The sequence below is a fragment of the Miniopterus natalensis genome, chromosome 15 (genome assembly GCF_054644295.1).
Source record: "Miniopterus natalensis isolate mMinNat1 chromosome 15, mMinNat1.hap1, whole genome shotgun sequence".
In the NCBI taxonomy this organism is placed as follows: domain Eukaryota; kingdom Metazoa; phylum Chordata; class Mammalia; order Chiroptera; family Miniopteridae; genus Miniopterus; species Miniopterus natalensis.
Window position 1 is genome coordinate 36461968 of NC_142095.1, and position 20704 is coordinate 36482671.

At 39.4% G+C, this 20704-nt stretch overlaps 2 protein-coding genes across 3 annotated transcripts in view; one reads left to right on the forward strand and one right to left on the reverse strand.

Annotated features, from left to right (window-relative positions):
* Positions 1-176: 176 nt before the first annotated feature.
* SPCS1 (signal peptidase complex subunit 1) lies at positions 177-2115 on the forward strand. Of its 2 annotated transcripts, XM_016210236.2 has the most exons (4): positions 245-538; positions 898-957; positions 1056-1142; positions 1632-2115. In XM_016210236.2, the coding sequence occupies exons 1-4, from the start codon at positions 260-262 to the stop codon at positions 1755-1757; spliced, it is 552 nt and encodes a 183-aa protein (XP_016065722.2). In that variant the 5' UTR covers positions 245-259; the 3' UTR covers positions 1758-2115. The 2 variants fall into 2 exon arrangements, with proteins under 2 accessions (XP_016065723.2, XP_016065722.2); XM_016210237.2 differs by lacking the exon at positions 1056-1142 and having other exon boundaries at positions 177-538.
* Positions 2116-4865: 2750 nt separating this feature from the next.
* The window catches only part of NEK4 (NIMA related kinase 4), a 34456-nt gene continuing 18617 nt past the window's right edge, over positions 4866-20704 (reverse strand). The window contains exons 8-15 of the mRNA XM_016210224.2: positions 20134-20283; positions 19423-19569; positions 18880-18946; positions 17710-17819; positions 16244-16332; positions 13431-13672; positions 12495-12628; positions 4866-6361 (exon numbers count right to left, since the gene is read on the reverse strand). Of these exons, the coding sequence (XP_016065710.1) occupies positions 6269-6361; positions 12495-12628; positions 13431-13672; positions 16244-16332; positions 17710-17819; positions 18880-18946; positions 19423-19569; positions 20134-20283 (1032 nt within the window). The 3' untranslated portion in view covers positions 4866-6268. The remainder of the gene's footprint in view (positions 6362-12494; positions 12629-13430; positions 13673-16243; positions 16333-17709; positions 17820-18879; positions 18947-19422; positions 19570-20133; positions 20284-20704) is intronic.

Sequence of the window (20704 nt, forward strand, 5' to 3'; positions counted from 1 at the left end):
CGTCACGCCTAGCAGGCGCCACGGGGCAGCCCCGCTGCCGGGGTCCTCGCGACGGAAAGCCCGTCACCATGGAGATGGGGCGCGCGCCGGCAGCCGTTAAGTCCAGGACAGTTTCGGGCGCTGAGGCAGCGACTCCCAGCACCCAACGGCACCGACGGCGGACCCTTCCCTGGCTCGCAATGGCTCGGGTCGGCCGCCGCGGTCACCTCAGCCTACGCGGGCAGTGCGGCGGGCTCCACTAAGCGCAAGGCGCCCAACGATGGAGCGGGGCGGGGCCTCGGGCCGTCCGGGTCGGTCTGAGACATCCGCTTCCGGGGCTGGGGCTAGCGCAATACCCGGTTCGGTAGGCTCGCCGTGCGGTGCCCAGGACCAATCCCCAAACCCTCCGTTCACTGAGTCGCGGCCGCCCTCGCCTCGTTGCCAGCCGCCCTCGCCTCGCTGCCGGACGCCCTCGCCTCGCTGCCCGACGCCAGTACTCTGCTGCCCGCCTCCTCAGCCAGTCATGCTGGAGCATCTGAGCTCGCTCCCCACGCAAATGGTGAGGCTGCGGCCCACCTCGGCCCCAGCATCCTCGAACGCCGCTCGCTGATCTGGCAGTTTCGCAGCCCTTGTGCAAGACCCAGTTGCTGCATCGCGGTTCCTTGCCCAGACTCCTACCTTACACTCTTCCCCGAATTGTGCCTCTTGGGTCCCTCCTTTCTCCGCGACAATCCCCCTGCCCGTTCTCCGTTAGGATGCTTCAGTTCCCCGGGGAAACCCAGCATTTCATTCCTTGCCCAGGCGCTTGGGGGAACCCCTGACGTCGGGTTGCCCAATGCCAAAGCTGTGAGACCAGGGCAGGAATTGTATGTCTTCGGTAGTGGAACCAATTCCTGCTTTGCTTTCCTTCACCCCTAGGATTACAAGGGCCAGAAGCTAGCTGAACAGATGTTTCAGGGAATCATTCTTTTTTCAGCAGTAAGTATTGGCTTTGCGTAGCCTTTTGTTTTTGTTTTCTTCCCCCCACCCCACCCCACCCCCCCCGCCTGACTGTATTCAATATACTTTGTTTCTAGATAGTTGGATTTATCTACGGGTACGTGGCTGAACAGTTCGGGTGGACTGTCTATATAGTTATGGCTGGATTTGCTTTTTCGTGTTTGGTAAGAAATCTTTGGGTGTTTGAATGTCAGTGGCAACTTGGGTTGTCTGAATTGGGTTGTTTTGGTTGGACCTGTTAGTGAAAACCGGCACCAACTTCTCCCTCATCCTTAATGTCTCCCCTTGCTATCACTGGAAAAGTAGAATGCCAAATAGTGTCAGATGAGGTAAGCTGCATAAAAGGATACAGCTCATTTATTTTGGCAGCTGCTCCAAGTAATAATCTTAAGGTCAAAGCTAGCAGGAATTTTTTATGGTCTTCACATTGCTCCCTCCTCACCTTTCTTTTAGCTCTTAAAGCCCTATGTGTATGTAAACAATGAGGCTTGTTCCCCTCACTTAAAGTATCTTGTCTAGGCAGTGGCATGGTTTTCATACGAAAGTCAGTTTTGTTGTTTTTACCTTTGGTATAAGAGCCATTTAGGAACCAGGTATTATACATAATGCTCTTTAATGGCTACAGCTGATTCATTTTCTCTGTTCTGGCCCAGCTGACACTTCCTCCATGGCCCATTTATCGTCGGCACCCCCTCAAGTGGTTACCTGTTCAAGACTCAGGCGCAGAAGACAAGAAACCAGGGGAAAGAAAAATTAAGAGGCATGCTAAAAATAACTGATTGGGGGTTTTCATGATTCAGCTTTACTACTGAACCTGCTTTTGTATCTTGTGAGCGAGCTAAATTTTGGCACCCAGAACACGAGCTAAAAACCACCTATACTTTTATGGTACAGCTGTTTATAGATTTTGTTCTCTTTATTATTTCACTTCTCAGTTGGGCTTTGACTTACACATATTTTAGACCTGTTCATAATCTTTCTCTGAAATGGAGAACAGAAAATAGAAGTATGCAAACTTTCTTTCAGGTCTACAAAAATAATGAATATATGCCTCTTAAATGGAAGAACTTAATCATCAAAGCTTTATAATTCATTGTTAAGCCATTTTAATATTTTCAATTAAAATTCACAGTGCAAGTCTGTCTAAAGAGTCTTTTGTTCATTGTTCTGCAATCAGGACTACTAGTAAAAGTTAAAGTTAGTAGTTCATGGTTCTGAAAGGGTCAGTAAGTCCCATTTCTAATTCTTTCTTAACAACAAGAAGCACCTAATGAAAAAATTTACTAATGTAAATTTGTGGTGAAGTTGTTTTTTAGTACCACTAAATTAAGGCTGTTGTTAAGCAGAAAACATTTAATTATGCTTTACCTGAGGTGGACCAGAGTGAAAATGTATGAAACTATAAATTCCTTTTAAATTTTCCAAAGGGCTAAAGAGAGAATATTCTAAAGGTCTTATGTGAGGGATAGGAGTGTGGGGGGGTTATTATAGATAATATTCTAGGACTTCCAAACTATGAGTTTTTGGGATTTTTTTCACCGGAGGATATTTTTTCCATTGCTTTTCAGAGAGAGTGGAAGGGGGCGTGGGCGGAGAGAGAGAAAGATAGAAACGATTGGTTGCCTCCTGCTCTCCTGCGAACTGGGGCCAGGGATTGAGCCTGCAACCAAGGTACGTGCCCTTGGCCAAAAGCGAACCTGGGACCCTTCTGTCCCTGGGCTAATGCTCTAAACACTGAGCCAAACCAGCTAGGGCCCAAACTATGAGTTTTAAAAAAAGGAGCAAAGACCTTCATACAGCAAAAGTCTAAGTTTTAAAATTAAGAAGGCAGATATATATAGACCAAATATATCAATAAGTATAGAAAATGTGATTTAAAAGTTAGGAGCTCCCAAGTGGGATTGAAAATCAAGTTACCTTATATTCTCAAAATGACACCTGGTTGAAAACAGGACAAAGATATAGTAGGCAGATGCAAGCAGAAAGGAGGGGTAATAGTGAAAAAATCATTTAATATCAGAAAGCATTAAATGGGGCAAAGAGGGACATTTCATAGCTGCCAAGATGTCACTGTTGTGAATCATGCCCTGAATAAGACATGAAATGCATAAAGCAAAGAACATAACTGATAAAAGTGTTTGGCAAGACTACACTATTGGTAGGAGACCAACACTCTACTTTTCAGATTTTGATAGAACAAGTTGTCAGGTGATTAATAGGAAGATTTTTGCACTTGTTCCCTGTACTTGGAACACTCCCTCAGATATACATGACTTGTTCTCTCATTCAGGTCTCTACCCAAATGTCACTACAATGAAGAATTTCCTGCTATCCTATAAAAATTAAGTGGTATGCCCCATCATTCTGTATCCATTTAGCCTGCTTTATTTTTCATGGCGTTTAATATATCTCGCAGTATATATTTATTTAATTGTCCTCCATAGGTGAAGCTCCATGGGAACAGGGACCTTGTTTTGCTCACTGCTGTTTGCCCAGTACATATAAGAGTATGTGACATATTATAGGTGTTCAACAAATATCTACTGAATGAATGATACAGAGGTGCAGTCCAATATGGGGGCATTAGTCACATGTGTCTGTTTACATTTAAAACAAAAACTGAGTTCCTCAAACTAGTCACATTTCAAGGGCTCAGCAGCTATATAAAACTAGTGGTTGCCATTTAAGACAGTACAGATATAGAACATTTCCATCATCACAAAATGCTATTGGTTAGACCTTATACAAACTTGTATAATATTTAATAGTGCTTCTATGCATAACAGAATTCACCTTCATTGAATGGGCCCACATTATTGGCCTTCCAATAACGGATCATGTACTGAGCCACAAGGAAAAACAATTCTAAGGAAAAGGTTGTGCAGCTAATATTCAGTAACAACACTGCAGTGTAGCTGGAGTAAGGAAATAGACTTTCCTTGGCTCTCTAAACATATGGAAATTAAGATACTTATAAAAAATAAAAATAAAAATCAAGCCCTGGCTGGGTGGCTTGGTTGAAGCATTGTCCTGGACACCAAAAGGTTGCGGGTTCAGTTCCTAGTCAGAGCACATACGTAGGTTGTGGATTCGATCCCCAGTAAGGGTGCATACGGGGGGAGGCAACTGACCTATGTTTCTCTGTTCCCCCCTTCCTCTCTCAAATCAATAAAAACATCCTCAGGTGAGGATTTTAAAAAAACCTGAAACCAGAATTATTTAGAAACTAACGTGAAAAAGACTCTCATATCAGCCCAGCTGGAGTTCCTCAGCTGGTTGGGTGGTGTCCTGTGCACCACCAAAGAGTTGCCGGTTTGATTCTCAATGAGGGCACATACCTGGGTTTTGGGTTTGATCCCCGATTGCGGCACATACAGAAGACAACCAGTTGATGTTCCTCTCTCCCTTTTGCCCCCTCTAAGTATGTCCTTGGGTGAGGATAGGAAAAAAAAAAAGTCAAAGTCTGAAATGTGGCCAAAGGTATATTGAGATGAAAATTCAGTGTCTTAAAAATGTTTTATAATTTAAAAAGATGAAAAATGATTAAGCATTCAAGAAAAAAGAACCACAAAATAGCCAAAAAGTAGGATGAAAACTGAATGTTTAAACAAAAATATACAACAGAATGGGAATAATAAAGTATGTGGGAAATTTCTTAATTCTAAGAAAATTATATGTACAACTTTATACCAATAAGTTAGAAAACTCAATGACTTTCCAGAAATATGTAGATTTCTGAAACGTGCAAGAAATAATGAATAGCTCAGGAAAACCAAGAGTTTGTCAAAGATTTGCCCCCACTGGGACAAATATGGTTTTATAGTTGACTTCTAACAAACCCTTCAAAGTAAAAATAAGAGGTCTCAGAAAACAGGCTATGAGCACTGTAAGGGCAGGGAGTATTGTTTTACTCATCACTATATTCCCAGCTCCAGGAATAGCACCTAGCAAAACAGTAAATAAAGGTCTGTTAAGTGACTGGAAAGGGAACATTATCATTAGAGTATTTTATGTGTGTGTATATTTTCAAAGACACATTTTTAATTATAAAAACAACATTTCTAGAGCAGAATTCATTTTTAAAGTCCCTGGAATACAGAATTGAAAATTTACTAATCCAGACTTATTTTATAAAAACTATTTCTTAGGTGGGCAATACCCCTTATAAACAACTAATATGTGATATATAAGCATACATTTGAAACATGGACCCTGGCTGGTTTGGCTCAGTAGTTAGAGCATTGGCCTGCTGACCAAAGGGTCTCAAGTTCAGTTCCTGGTCAAGGGCATACCTTGGTTGCAGGTTCGATCCCAGGCCCTGGCCAGGAGCATGTGGGAAGCAACACAATCAATGTGTTTCTGGCACACTGATGTCTCTCTCCCTCTCTCCCCCTCTTCCCTCCCTTCCACTCTCTCTGAAAATCAGTGGAAAAAACTATCCTCGGGTGAGGAATAAAAAAAAAAAAAAATTCACTCTGAAACATGGGAAGACAACCAATATTTTCATGTACAAGAAGCCAAACTTCAGGAGACAAATATGTCCAACATAACTAAAAGGAGCTGGACTCTACTTACAAATTGCTTAACTGGAAAAGGAATAAGTGTTTAAGAAATGGTTTCCCTGATGTAAAAATAAATCTAAAAAAAACAGCATGTAAAAACATTCATTTACAAAGCCAAAATAAGAGTTTCAATTCTTATATACCCTCGATGAGCTGCATATTAAATGAAAAAAAAAGTTAAACGTCCATCAGTATGTAAACAGGGAATTTAGTTGCTCAAGTACTAGATACAACTTCATATTTTTTAAATCTACTCCCAGAATCCTGAATTTACTTTTTACAAAATAATTTATCAACTACTACCTAAGGTTATTAACAATGACAAGTAGTATCACTGGACATATGTCATTTATTTCTCCTATTGCTTTTATCACTACAGTATAATATAAAACTTCCAATGCAATATTATATGATCCTGTATTCAAGCTACTTAGACCTTAAAAAAAATAAAGTTCTAGATATAAAGTTGGTGGTTTAAGGCTCAGTAAACAGTAACCAAACAGTCTTATAACAGATTTTTCCTCAAAGAGTAAGATAGCCAAAGGTTCTTTCTTTTATGAGCTTGCTTCATATTACATTGTTCTGTCCCGTTTTTCTTCCAGTAAAAAAAATACCCAAAGAGATATAAAGATGTTGAATAGTCTCCAGCCATCATTAGAAGTTTGTTTCTTTTAAGCCAAACCTTTGAATATAGGTCTTTAATTCTGGCAGCAGATTAGAATAAGTTCTCAAAAATTCACATTTTCTTCAAAAAATTTCAATTGGCGAGCTTTCACACTATAAGGCAGATACTTTTCACCCATGTGCTCCCGCAAACGTACCTATTTGGGAAACATAAAAAGAAAATCAGTATAGTAGAAAAAATATTTCTGTAATCTTAGAACAGCTTTTCTAAGCATGATACCAAAGGTGGAAATCATGGGCAAATACTAATATTATATTTACTTAAAAATTTGAACTTCAAGATTTCAAAAAATAGTCACAAAAAAATTAAGAGCAAACAATAAACTAGGAAAAATATTTTCAACATACATGCAAAATATATAATATTAATATATTTAGGCTGGTGTTGCTCAGTGGTTAGAGTGTCGGCTTGCGCACCGAAGGGCCTCAGGTTCAATTCCCAGTCAAGGGCAATACCTGCGTTGCAGGTTCGATGCCTGGCCCAATAGGGGCATGTGCGGGGGCAACCAATCGATGTGTCTCTCTCACATCAATGTTTCCCTCCCTCCCTCCTTCCCTTCCGCTCTCTCTGAAAATCAACTGAAAATATATCCTCAGGTGAGGATTAACAACAAAAATATATACACACAGTTTGAATAATTATAAAGGCAGTGTTTATTAAAACATTTCATTTTCAAAATTGAACTATCAGCTGTGTGTATACATTTTTGGAGGGATACCCTGTGTGTGTGTGTGTGTGTGTGTGTGTGTGTGTGTGTGTGTGTGTATTAGTATATAAAGAGCTCTTAGAATTAATAAAACAAAATACTAGAATATCAGAATTGATGAAACAATAAAATCAGTCCCACAGGTAATTCAGCAAATGCATTTACAAAATAATACAAATAACCAATTAAGATATAGAAAATTCAATCTGATTAGAATCAAGAAAATTTACTATGTGACACTATGTTGAAAGAAATTCCTGAAATTAACAGATGTGTTAAACAGATGTCCTGGCCCTCCTGATACAATATACTAAGGACACAATATCACTTCTGTGATTCCTGCCAAAAATGCATACTCTGAATCTACTTATGAGGTCAGACAAATCCAAATCTAGAGGCACTTTATAAAGCACATGGCATATACTCTTTTAAACTGTCAAGGTAAGCCCAGCTGGTGTGGCTCAGCGGTTGGGCATTAACCTATGATCCAGGAGATCCTGGTTGGATTCCCAGTCAGGGCACATGCCCAGGTTGCAGGCTTGATCCCCAGTGGGGGCCGCGCAGGAGGCAGCCAATCAATGACTCCCTCTCATCATTGATGTTTCTCTCTCTCTCTCCCTCTCCTTTCCTCTCTCTAAAAATCAATAAAAAATATATATAAAAATAAATAAAATGTCAAGGTAATAAAAAACAAAGACTAACTGTTCCATATTAAAGGAGATGTGATAACTAAATATAAAATGTAATCCTAATTAGTTCCACATGTGGCATTTCAGCATGAGGAGCTCTGCAGACCCCTCCTCAGTGAAATGGGAAAATTTTTTTAAAAACCAACCATTTAAGGTCTCTGAAAATGGCTATCTGGGCATACAGCAAATAAAAACATTTTTTTTCAAGAAAATCTAAAAATAAGAACAGTGAGAGTCTGTAGTATAGGAACTAAGATCAGCTGCCTCCCTCCCTACTCCCAGGTTCAGTGAGACAAAAAGTACATCAGACCAGTAAAGCCAACTAAACAGGGCTCTCTTTTCCCCAGTTCCTAGACAGAAGACTATGCTCCTGGAAGAGGCAGGACATCAGAATATCTATCTCATCTTGCCCCCAATACCTGCTGTTGAGGATAAGTTTTGGAAGAGAGCAGCCAAGAGGTGGAAGCTTCCTTCTTACACCTAGCTTGGACTTGTAGGAAGGAGGCTCTACCTTGGATGCAGGGTCACTAAAAATACTGGAGACCTAATCCACCTTTGCCCAAGACCAAAAAGTGAAGATTCTATGCTGGGTGAAGAATGCTGAGAAGACCAGAGACTGCAACCCCCTTACCCCCACCCAGCTTTTAAAGTGGGGGTATCACTCAAAAACAAGCATGCTAATTGTCCTCACACCTAAGCTCCAGAGCTTTGCTCATAGATTTTGCCCAGGAATCTTTCCCTAAATGAACTGACTTCATTTGAAACAGACTATGGAAAAATTCAAGCCTAAGGGTGTTCTCAAAAACAAAAATGGAGGTAGTGATGAAAGACAATTTGGAGGAGATTGGTAGATGGTTGTATATATAGGTTAAATTGTAGGCTACTTTGGTGGAAACAAACAGGAAGCTGGGAGGAGCCTCCCTGGGGTCAGAACTAATTTCAAACATTGACCTTTTGAACTATCTCTTCAAAAGAGCCTGAATTTGATTGGATCAGTCCATAGCACAATGTATGCCCCAGGGCATTGCTGAAAACAGCAGAGCAATCAGATGCCAACTAAAAAACCTTAACAGCTGGGAGAGGCCAGGGAAACGGAGAGTATCAAGAGAGCTCTACCAGCTCGGCTGGTGTGGCTCAGTGGATGAGCATCCACCTATGATCCAGGAGATTAACGTTCGATTCCCGGTCAGGGCACATGCCTGGGTTTCGGGCTCCATACCCCAGTAGGGGGTGTGCAGGAGGTAGCCATTGAATGACTCTCATCATTCATGTTTCTATCTCACTCCCTCTCCTTTCCTCTCTCTGAAATCAATAGACATTTTTAAAAGATGTATATGATAAACCTTAAGCAACCACTAAGAACTAAAAAATAGTGAAAAAAAATCTTTTGCAGAAATTTAAACACTACATTAGAAAATATTCACACAAAGCAAAAGAAAGCAATAAAGGAGGAACACAGGAACAAAAAGACATGAGAGGCACAAAACCATACAAAGCACAAGAAAAAAACTAAAGACCAATCTCTCATGTGAATGTGGACACAAAAATCCTAAATATAATACTAGAAACATGATTCCAGCAACATACAAGAAGTAATATATAACATGACCATGTGGGATTTATCTCAGAAATGCAAGGATAGTTTAATATCCAAAAACCAATTAATGTAACACACCACATCAACAGAATAAAAGACAAAAACCATGTGATCATCTAAATAGAAAACATTTGACAAACCCAACATCTTTTCATAATAAAAAACACTCAACAAACCAAAATAGAAAGGACATTTTTCAACCTGTTAAAAGGGCATCTGTGAAAACCCACAGTTAACATCATACTTAATAGTGAAAGAGTGGATGCCTGCCTTCTCAAATCAGGAACAAGGATGTCTACTCTCACCACTTCTATTCAACATTGTACCGGAGTTTCTGACCAGGGCAATTAGGCAAGAAAAGAAGTAAAAGGAATCCATATTATTAAGTAAAACTATTCACACATGGCATGATCTTCTATATAGAAATCCAAGGTTACATATGTGTAAGAGAATGAAAGGCAGTATAAAACAGTGGTTAAGAGCATGGACTCTGGAATCAGACTGTATTGAAGGCCAGTTGTTCAGCAAATTGTTAACAGCCTGACCTTGGGCAATTCATTTAATCTGTCTGTGCTTCAGAGTCCTCATCTGTAAAATGGGGATACCAGTACCAGCTTCACTGGATTGTTGAAGATTTAAACAACTTAATACATGTAAGGGTGCTTTGAACATTATGCTGCACTTTTAAAGTGTTACTACTACTACTATTTATGGAATGATAGAACAAAATCTGAAATCACTGAGTGCTAAAATTATACTGATTTTTTAAAAAAATCTGTTCTAAATGTTCCACAACAACCATGTATTATTAGCTTTCTATCCAGACAAGGAAAGACAATAAATAATTTTTTAAAATTAGTATAGAATTGTTTGTGTTACGTAAGTATGCTTTATTGTTACTTTCAAATCTGGGAACATATATAATGAATTAGTATCTCAAAAAGGAAAAAAAATAAGTATAATAACAGTAACTTTAAGCAGGAAAGTCAGGTAAGTCAAACTAAAATTTATTCAAAATTCTAGAGTCCTAATAAAATCCCAGCTGGCATTTTTACAGAAATTAATGAGTTGATCCTAAAATTCACAAAGAAATGCAAATAATAGCCAAAGTAATCTTGAAAAAGAAGATCAAAGTTGGAGGACTAATGCTTCCTAATTTCAAAGCTAACCACACAAAGCTACAGTAATTTAGACAGTGTGGTATAGACATATAAATAACTGGAACATAATTAAGAGTCTAGAAATAAACCCTACATTACAGTCACCTGATTTTCTTTTCTTTTTTTTAAAATATATCTTTATTGATTTCAGAGAGAGGAAAGGAGAGGGGGAGAGAGAGATAGAAACATCAATGATGAGAGAGTCTCTGATCGGCTGCCTCCTGAAGCCCCCCGACGGGATGGAGCCTGCAACCCGGGCATGTGCCCTGACTGGGAATTGAACCCCGATCGCGTGGATCCTAGGCCGACGCTCAACTGCTGAGCCACACCCGGCTGGGCTCAACTGATTTTCAACACGGGTGCCAAGACAATTCAACAAATGGTGCCAAGACAACTGAATATTCACATGTAAAAGAATGAAATTGGAGCCCTTCCTTATACAATAAAAAAATTAACTCAAAAGGGTTATAGACCTAATTGTAAGAGATTAAATGATAAAACTTTTATTTATTTATTTTATTATTATTATTATTTTCTTAATCCTTAAGAGGATATACTTCCCATTGATTTTTAGAGAGAGTGGAAGGGAAGGAGGAAGGAAGTAGAGAGAGAAACATAAATGTGAGAGAAACACATCAATTGGTTGCCTCCTGCTCACGCCCCAACCAGGGGCAGGGATCGAACCTGCAACCCAGGTATGTGCCCTTGACTGGGAATCGAACCTGCGACCCTTTGGTGCAAGGGCCGACATTCCAACAAACCAAGCCACACTGGTCAGGGCTAAATGATAAAACTTTTAGAAGAAAACATAGGAATAAATCTTTGTGATCTTAGGTTAGGCAAAGCCTTCTTAGATATGACACCAAAAGCACAAGCAACAAAATATGTAGATATGTTAAAGTTCAACAGAATTAAAACCTTTTGTGGTATAAACAATGCCATTAGAAAGTGAAAAAACAGCCTGGCTGGGCGTGGCTCAGCGGTTGAGCATTGACCTAGGATCTAGGCGATCGGGATTCGATTTCCGGTCAGGGCACATGCCCAGTTGCGGGCTTGATCAATGACCCTCTCACATTGATGTTTCTCTCTCTCACTTCCTCTCTCTGAAATCAATAAAGATATATTTTTTTAAAAAAAGAAAGTGAAAAAACCACCACAGAATAGGAAACATTTTTTGCAAATCATGAATCTGATAAAGAACTTGTATCCAGAATATATAAAGAACTCTTACAACTCAACAAAAATATAAATAATAATTTCTAAATGTGTAAAAGGTGAAAATAGATGTCTCCAAAAAGTACATGAAAGATTCTCCACGTTCATAATCCAGTAGGGAAAAGCAAACTAAAACCATAATGAGAAACTAATCCTGACCCACTAGGATGGTTGTAATCAAAATGACGACAATAACAAGTGTTGACAAGGATGTGGAGAAGTTAGAACTCTCACACATTACTGGTAGAAATGTAAAATGGTGCAGCTGCCTTGGAAAACAGTCTGGCCATTCTTCAAAATGTTAATATAGACTTCCCATATGATTCAGCAATTTCCACTCCTAGGTACGTACCCAAGAAAAATGAAAACATATGTCCACACAAAAACCTGTACACAAATGTTCAGAGCACCATTATTCACAATAGCCAGAAAGTAGAAACAATCTAAATGTCCATAAGCTGTTGATCAGATAAACAAAACATGGTATAGCCATACAAGAGACTATTTTTGGCTATATAAAGGAATTAAGTTTGTGATACACAGATAATGTATTATGCTGAGGGAAAGAAGCTAATCACAAAAGACCACACATTCTGTATGATTCCATATAAATGAAATATCCAGGATAGGCAAATTTGTAGAGACAAAAATATTAGTGGTTGCTTATGGGTGGTGGGCTTTGGGGATAATGGGGAGCAACTGCCAATGGGATACAAGTTTTCTTTTGGGGGTAATTAATATTTTAACATTGGTTGTGGTGATGGTGGTCCAACTTTCAATATACTAAAAACCACTGAACTGTACATTTTAAATGGGTGAAATGTAAAGTATGTTAATTACATTTTAAGAGGCTGTTAACAACTTGTACAGCCTAAGCAGCTGCCAGCTAGCAGGACACTCACCTCTCTCTGCAGTTCATCCTCCTCTTCCAGAAGGTCATACACCTGCTCTAAAAGCGTGATCCCCAGGCCCCGGACCACATCGGCTCTCAAGAGTTCAACTATTCTTCTGATCTTTTCAGAACCTGGAATGATAGCTAAAAAGTAGTAACAAAGACAGGAAAAAATTAATACTTTCACCACTGCAGCAAAAAGAGTGCAATGTTTTTAAAAATATTGTCATGTTAAAATCCGTTTCACTTTGACAAGAGTTTAGTTTAATGACTTCATGTATTTTTAACGACTAAATGTATACAGGCATACCTGAGAGATATTGCAGGTTTGGTTCCAGACCACCGCAGTAAGGTAGGTCACACAGACTTGCGGGTTTCCCATTGCATATAAAAGTTATGTTACCCTATACTGTGGTCAGTTAAGTGTGTAATAGAATTATGTTTTAAAAAGCAATGCATATACCTTAATTAAAAAATACTTTATTGCTAAAAAATGCTAACCATCATCTGAGCCTGTCAGAAAAATGGCACCAAAAGACTTGCTCAATGCAGAATTGCCACAAACCTTCAATTTGTAAAAAACACAATATCTGCAAAGTGCAATTAAGTGAAGCACAATAAAACAAAGTATGACTGTATATGAATTTATGCTTTATATCTCATTACCACTTCCTAAACCTAAAAAACACAACTTTCCAATTTGAAGAAAATCCATGTGAAAAATTCCAAACATGTATTTATTTACACTTATTTTTAAAAATCAATTTTCATGCAACTTTCCAGGAACACAACTTGTACATAAAACAAGATATACCTTTTATGAAGCTATCCAAATGAAATAATAAAAAGACCAAAAAAATTGCAAGCATTAGCTGCTATTTGGTTTGACACATTTCTCCAATGAACATTTGCTCTCCACTTTGCTGTAAAAGAATAAACTGATCACCTAAAGGTAGCTCTTTAAAATGGAGTTCTTCTGCCTGTTCTGCAACTTTCCCATGAAGTATCAGTGTGTCCCGATACTTCCGATGAAGTTTAAATTCTGACACTGGATCTGGTACTGGAAGATCTTCACATTCTGACACTGGATCTGGTACTGGAAGATCTTCACAGCTCTCTTTAGAGTCCAATTTTAGGGTCTGAGTCATCACTTGTACCAAGTCACTCATATCACTTGAATGACCTTTCCTGGGGGGGAAAAAAAATTCTCCTTGTTATTTAATTGGTTTCATTAAAAAATTAGATGCCAATGGACCAAATGACCTCTAGGAAGTTCTGCTTCCAAATGGCCAAGTAAGTTCCTACAGACAGATCCTTCCACAAGAAACAAGTATAAATGCTAAACATTACACAGAAATCAACTATGTGAAGGCACTGGAGAATGTACAAAATCTGCAAGCACATTCTGGAGGGAAGTCAACACCTTTTATCCTAAGGGAAGGCCATAGGTTCTAAAGTGCAACAGAACACCTACAGTCTTTCTGGCCTGCAGAACCAAAGGACACAGGTCAGGACAACCACTGCCACTAGAAAGTGAGAGAGGAAGAGGACATAGAGATGGCCAAGAGACATGAGAAAATGCTCAACGTCCTAATCATCAGAGAGATGCAAATTAAAACCACAATGAGGTGTAACTTCACACCTGTGAGAATGGCTGCCATCAACAAATCAACAAACGACATGTGCTGGTGAGGGTGTAGAGAAAGGGGAACCCTGGTATACTGCTGGGGGGAATGCAGACTGATGTAGCCACTATGGAAAGCAGTATGGAGATTCCTCAAAAGATTAAAAATGGAGCTGCCTTTTGACCCAGTGATCCTACTTCTAGGAATATATCCTAAGAATCCTGAAACACTAATCAGAAAAAATATATGCACCCCTATGTTCATAGCAGCACAATTTACAATAGCTAAGATCTGGAAACAGCCCAAGTACCCATCAGTAGATGAGTGGATTAAAAAAGCTGTGGGACATTTACACCATGGAATATTAAGCAGCTGTAAAGAAGAAGGATCTTGTACCACTTGGGACAGTATGGAAGGACCTGGAGAATATTATGCTAAGCAAAATAAGCCAGGCAGAAAAAGACAAACATCACATGATCTCACTTATATGTGGAATCTAAAGAACTTAATAAACTGATGAACAGAAATGATTCAATGACATATAGGCATGGATCAGACTGACGAATCTCAGAGGAGTGGATGAGGGCAGGTGGGTGGAGCGGGAGAGAGTAACTAAAGAATTTATATGCATATATGCACAACCCAAGGACACAGACAATGGTGGGGAGAGGGACTCAGAAGGGGGGTGGGGTGGGGTGGAATGGGTCATTGGGGAGAAAAAGGGACATCTGTAATATTTTGAACAAAAAAACAGAAGTAAAAATAAAAAAAGAAAGTAAGAGAGGAATTGTGGAAAGAGGAGAGCCAGAAAGAGGAAGCCCCAGATTCTTTGTATAACTTCTGCCCAACTATTTCTAAGTAACTTAATTACATTCAAGTACAAAGCTCAAGAATATCTTTAAAAATATGAAAAGTCCTGTGGCCAGTTTGCCTCAATGGTTAGAGTCGCCCGTGCAACAAAGGACCTTGGGTTCATTTCCTGGTCAAGGGCACATACCTGGGTTGCAGGTTCAATCCCAGCCCCAGCCAGGGTGCATGTGTGAAGCGACCAATTGATGTGTCTCTCTCACATCAATGTTTCTCTCTCTCTCTTCCCTTGCCCCCTCCCTTCCACTCTCTCTAAATATCAATGAAAAAAATATCCTCAGGTGAGGATTAACAAAAAACAAACAAATATATATATATATATTAAATACCACCCCCTAATGAGAGAAAATTGACAATGTTTGGAATGCAGTAAAAAATACCAAACATGCAAAGAAGCAAGAAAATAGCACACATTTGTGAAGAGAAAAAAAACAATAGAAACAGACCCAGAAGTGAAACAAGTGATAAAATTAGTAGATAAAGCTATTATAAGTAATAATTATAAAGTTGTTATAAATATTTCCACATGTACAAAATAAAGAAAAGCATTAGCTATTAAGGAGAGGCATGGAAGATATAAAAAAAGACCCAAATTAGCCCTGGCCAGTGTGGCTCAGTTGGTTGGAGCATCGTCCTGTGCACTGAAGGGTTTCAGCTTCAATTCCCGGTCAGGGCACATACCTAGGTTTCAGGTTTGATCCCAGCCAGGGCACACATAGGAGGCAACTGATCAATGTTTCTCTCTCACATCAATGTTTCTCTCTCTCCTTCCCTCTCTAAAATCAATAAAAACATATCCTTGCATGAGGATTGAAAAAAACAACCCAAAGTGAACTCCTAGAAATTAAAAGTACAATGTATTAAATACACTGGATGGGATTAACAGATTAGACATCACAGAAGAAAAGATAGATTAGTGAACTCAAAGATTTAACAATAGGAGCTATGAAAAATGAAACCAAAAAAGTCTAAAAAAAATTAACAACATTGGTGAGCTGTGGGACACCTTTAAATAATTAATATACATGTAATTAGAATCCTCAAAAAGGCAGGAATCGAAAAAGTATTATAAGACGTTCATAAAAATTCTGAATGTAAATCAGATGTGTTCATTAGAAGAGAGATTCTTTAGGGCTAGCATATATCAAAAACCATTTATAATGTTATCGATGATAATACTACAGGTCTGAATACTACTATAAATATACATTTAGGATTAATTCAAACAAAAGTAGTTTATGAAGGGAGACAGAAAAACAGAACTTACCCTTCTCTGGAATCCCCATCTGATTTATCAGTTGAACTTGTAGAAGAACTTAACTCCTCCTCAGAGAAACAATGGGTGAGTTTCCTTTTCTATTAATGTTTGGAAAAACAAAATTCCACATGACAACACAACCAGAATGCAACGCATGAAAAACTCTTAGATGCAACGTCTAGCAACAGTGTGCACTTATGTCCAATTTAACAGGAGAAACTAATGGATATAAAAATTGAAGTTACTTTACCCAAATGATGTCCCAGTTCACCCATGAATTTCACAAGTGAAGCCTGAGGAACATCAAGGTGAAGTTTTACAAGGCCCTGGAAAGTCTCATCTACGAAGAAATTTCCTTTCCAGAGAAGAGTGAACAAACAATCCTGGTGTTCCAGCTCCTAAGCAGAGGGCTGGTACCATAAGGAATGTAGGCATTTTAAATTAGATAGAATGCGATCTGAATAAAAGCAACCTCAGTTTGTTCATATGCGAGACTTTTTGTTAAAATACTTTAAAGGATTACCTGATATAATTATACAGAAACCTTACAACTTTGGAAAATGGAGTGGACCATTTCAATTAGTGAAACAACTAAATCATAGAATATTGTTAAAGAAACAAATGTTCATTTCTTGCAAATACAGGTTTCTATTTAAAAAAAAATAATAATATGTTCCCTGGCCCATGTGGCTCAGTTGGTTAGAGCACTGTCCAGTGCACCCAAGGGTCATGGGTTCGACACCCAGTCAGGGTACATAGCCAGGTTGCGGGTTTGATCCCCAGTTCCCAGTTGGGGTGCAGTCAGGGTGCATACAGGAGGCAACAGATCTATGTTTCTCTCTCACATCAATGTTTCTCTCTCTCTCCTTCTCCCTTCTCCTCTCTCTAGAATTAATGAAAAACATATCCTCGGGTGAGGATTAAAATTAATAATAATGTGCTCTTAGAAATAATGTCAGAAACTAGAATACAGAAAAATGGATAATTATCCCCAGGGTATTATTACACAGGAAAGTGAGCATGGTTGGAAACCTTGCAATTACCCATTTAGCCACCAAATGATGTCCCTACATCATCCCTAGTTGAGAAGGTAAAGTTTTTGTCACAAACAGGAAACTGAGCCAAGTGAGACTATAATCTGGCCAGGTAAGTGGGTATACTGGTAACACAGCAGAATAAGCAATGTGTTGCCTAGTGGGAGCCTTTTGGAAGTCTTATTTTAAAGATTACCTAAGAAAGGTATTTAACTAAGCTACCAATTGTTACAAGAGTGCCTGAAAAATTCATTCCCTCAATGCAGCAAACATAATCCTTTGAATTACTGACCAGTTCTTTTCCTTCTCAAGAGTGAAAAGGTATAAGTTAACTCAGCACCGTCCGGGAAAAGAATGGAACTGGTATTTATGAGGTTCACTGTATTAGGCTTGCCAGATGTAGACATGTCCACCTTTTCCCCTTAGAGCTAAGTAATGTACCTGAGCAAAGCTTCTGTCAGAAGACAGCCATCGAGCAGGGGTGGGCTGGCTTTCCTCTTGTGGCTTCCCTGGCCCCGGTGCACTGAGAGAAGCTCTCCTCACTGAAGAGCCTGAAAGAGTGACCACCCTCAGCAGTTGTGGTGGGCTGGCCTCAATAGAAGAGGGCTTTTCACTGAGTATGGAAGATATCCCAGTAAGGGCCAGCCTAGAAGTAACTCAGACAGCATATCATCACTCTGGTATCTGACACTCCAGTTCAAAGCTGAGCTCTAGGTCTACCAGCTCTGTGAACTTGAGCAAGATACTGAACCACTCTGAGCCTCAGTTCCCTCAGCTGCAAAATGGGGATAACGATGCCTGCCTTTGACAGCTGCAATAAATATAAATTAAGATAATGCCCTTAAAATGCTTACCATAGTGCATGAGACTTAATTAGCATTCAATAAATGGGAACTGCTAGTACTGTCTTTAGATAATAGTAACAGGAATGATCACAGCACTCAGCCCTGGGCACCACCATTCTCCTGGTCTCCTCTCTCTGTTCCTGAGAAAACAGCACTTCTTTGACCAGCAGACTCTGAACATGGAAACAAAGTAAATACTCACTCGATTTTCTGTCTGAAATCTCCCAGGATTTACTGCCACTCAGAGCCCTCTTGCTCTCTTTTTAAAATCCTCTTCTAATGATAATACAAGTCAAGATCCAATAGCCTATGCTGACTTGTCTTCAAAGGCTTAAGGAATTTCAAAATTTCTTCCAAATAGGTTTTCCAAATGTATTACTATTGCTTGAAAGTTCTTAACATCTCACAATCAGAACCAATGCTATGTCCATCAGTCAAACTTCCAAAAGACAAAGAAAAGAGAACAGCCCTGGCTGGTGTGGCTAAATGGTTAGAGTGTCAGCCCGCACACCGAAGGGTCTCGGGTTTGATTCCCAGTCAAGGGCACGTACCTGGCTTGTGGGTTCACTCCCTGCCCCCCGTTCAGGGCGCGTGTGGGAGGCAGCCAGTAGGCAACCAGTCAATTTGTGTCTCTCACATTAATGTTTCTCCCTCTCTCTCTCCCCCTGCCTCCCTTCCTCTCTTCCATTGAAAAGCAATGGAAAAAATATCTTTGGGGAAAGGGAGGGAGGGAGGGAGGGAGAGGAAGGAAGGACAACAACTTTACCTGAGGGGGCCATCTGTTCCTGTGACTGCTTTAGTCGTCTCCTTTCTCTTGCTGATAATGGTCGATCCTTTTAAAGAAAGTCAGAATTATTTCCATTTCTACTCACTATTCTTAAAACACCTACAGTGCATGATGTGTCATCCAGAACTATAGGAAAAGCCTTGCACAGGCCTTAAAGGAGTATCCATTTGAAACCAGTCTGCACCAGGGTGTCAGCTGCTAGCTAGGTCCAATCACAGCAGCCTCATTTCTGGGAAGTACCATACTCATTTTTGGAAGAGTAATTGGGGAATTTTACATTTCCTCCATTCAGAATCTGCTTGGACTCCTTAGTTAACCACAAGTGACCATCTCTGGAACTTTAGAATCTCTCCATTTCAATCAGTGCTTCTGCTAAGAATCACAAGTCTATCCCTTCCAGTGTTTGGCAGAAAGCGGGGCTAATATGTTTTAATACAAAACTTCACAATAAACACAGAATTTCATAACCAAAAAAGCTTTATAAGATTTTAAAAATACAATATATCCCCCCCCCCCCCAAACCTTTGATGATGACATCTCACTGCTCCTCGAACTGCTCACAGACTCAGTGACCACTGTATTTTGGTTTTCAGCATCCTTTTGGGTTGATGTGACATCCACTTTTCCAACAGCAGGAAGAGGAGGCAAAAGTTGAGGAGTCTTCTGGATCTTAAATATTTTAAACAGAGGGGGAGATTACCAGTTTCATATGACAATGTTAACTCACCTCCAAAGTTCCACCATCAGTAAGTTTCCTATGTATTCAACAGTGATTTGCTCTCAAAAACTTCAAAACACTGCATTTTGGGGGAAAGAAACTGCCAAAAATAAAGTATATGAGAGGATGCCTATGAAAGTTACTTTAAGAAATGATATAATATCTCAATTAAAGAAAAAGAAGTGAGATGTTAACATGATTTTATGCAGTAGATGAGGGAGAAACTGTTCATCAATATAACAGGAATGATCAGAGATTTACTCTTGTTAGTCCCTTCCTAACTCTCAAAATGATCTGTCCACCTTTGCTGTGGAAGACAAAATCCTTATTCTGCTTTCAACTTACTGACATTTGAAAACTAACATCTTGCCATTGTCACCCTACTCTAAATGTTCCTTGCATTTTTTGTGTGTCTATTTGGCAACTGTTAATCATTCTAAGTAGAAATTGAGCTTCCCAAAGTATATTTCCCAAGCAGCAGCACAATGACTTATTCCAAACACATCTCATCCAACCTGTCTCTTTTCCCCACTGTGTTCAGTCTGTTCCCTTTTCTTCTGCCGTCGCTGTCGAGACAGGGAAGGTTCAGACCCAGAGCTGTGTGGCTGCAAACCTGGGTGGATTCTGTTCTGTTTTTCTATAACACATTCACCAGCAACTTGATCCTTAAAAAAACAAAATAATAGTTTTTTGAATTTCCAAACAGCCAAACCCTCCATACCTACTTTTAAAATTATAAGTGAAAATGAAAGGTATTGCCTTTCTCAAAGTAAATGCTTATTTGCGGTGTTTACAGGCAAAGACAAAATGCTAATATCAGTTATTCATATTTTCTGGATTTTTTTCTTTTTTCCCAAATTAAAAATATAATTATTTTAATTAAATTACCCATATTGTAGCCCCAGTCAGTGTGACTCCAGTGTAACACTGAAGTGTTACAATTCAATTCCCTGTCAAGGGCATGTACTTGGGTTGCAGGTTCATCCCCACCCCAGAGAGGCAACCAATCAATGTGTCTCTCTCATATCGATGACTCTCACTCTCTCTCTCTCTCTCTCCCTTCTTCCCTCCCTCCTCCTTCCACTC

Coding starts and splice junctions, on each gene's coding strand:
- SPCS1 (XM_016210236.2), top strand. CDS start 260: ATGGAGCGGGGCGGGGCCTCGGGCCGTCCGGGTCGGTCTGAGACATCC. Junction 958..1,055: donor GAATCATTCTTTTTTCAGCA/GTAAGTATTGGC, acceptor CTTTGTTTCTAG/ATAGTTGGATTTATCTACGG. Junction 1,143..1,631: donor GATTTGCTTTTTCGTGTTTG/GTAAGAAATCTT, acceptor GTTCTGGCCCAG/CTGACACTTCCTCCATGGCC.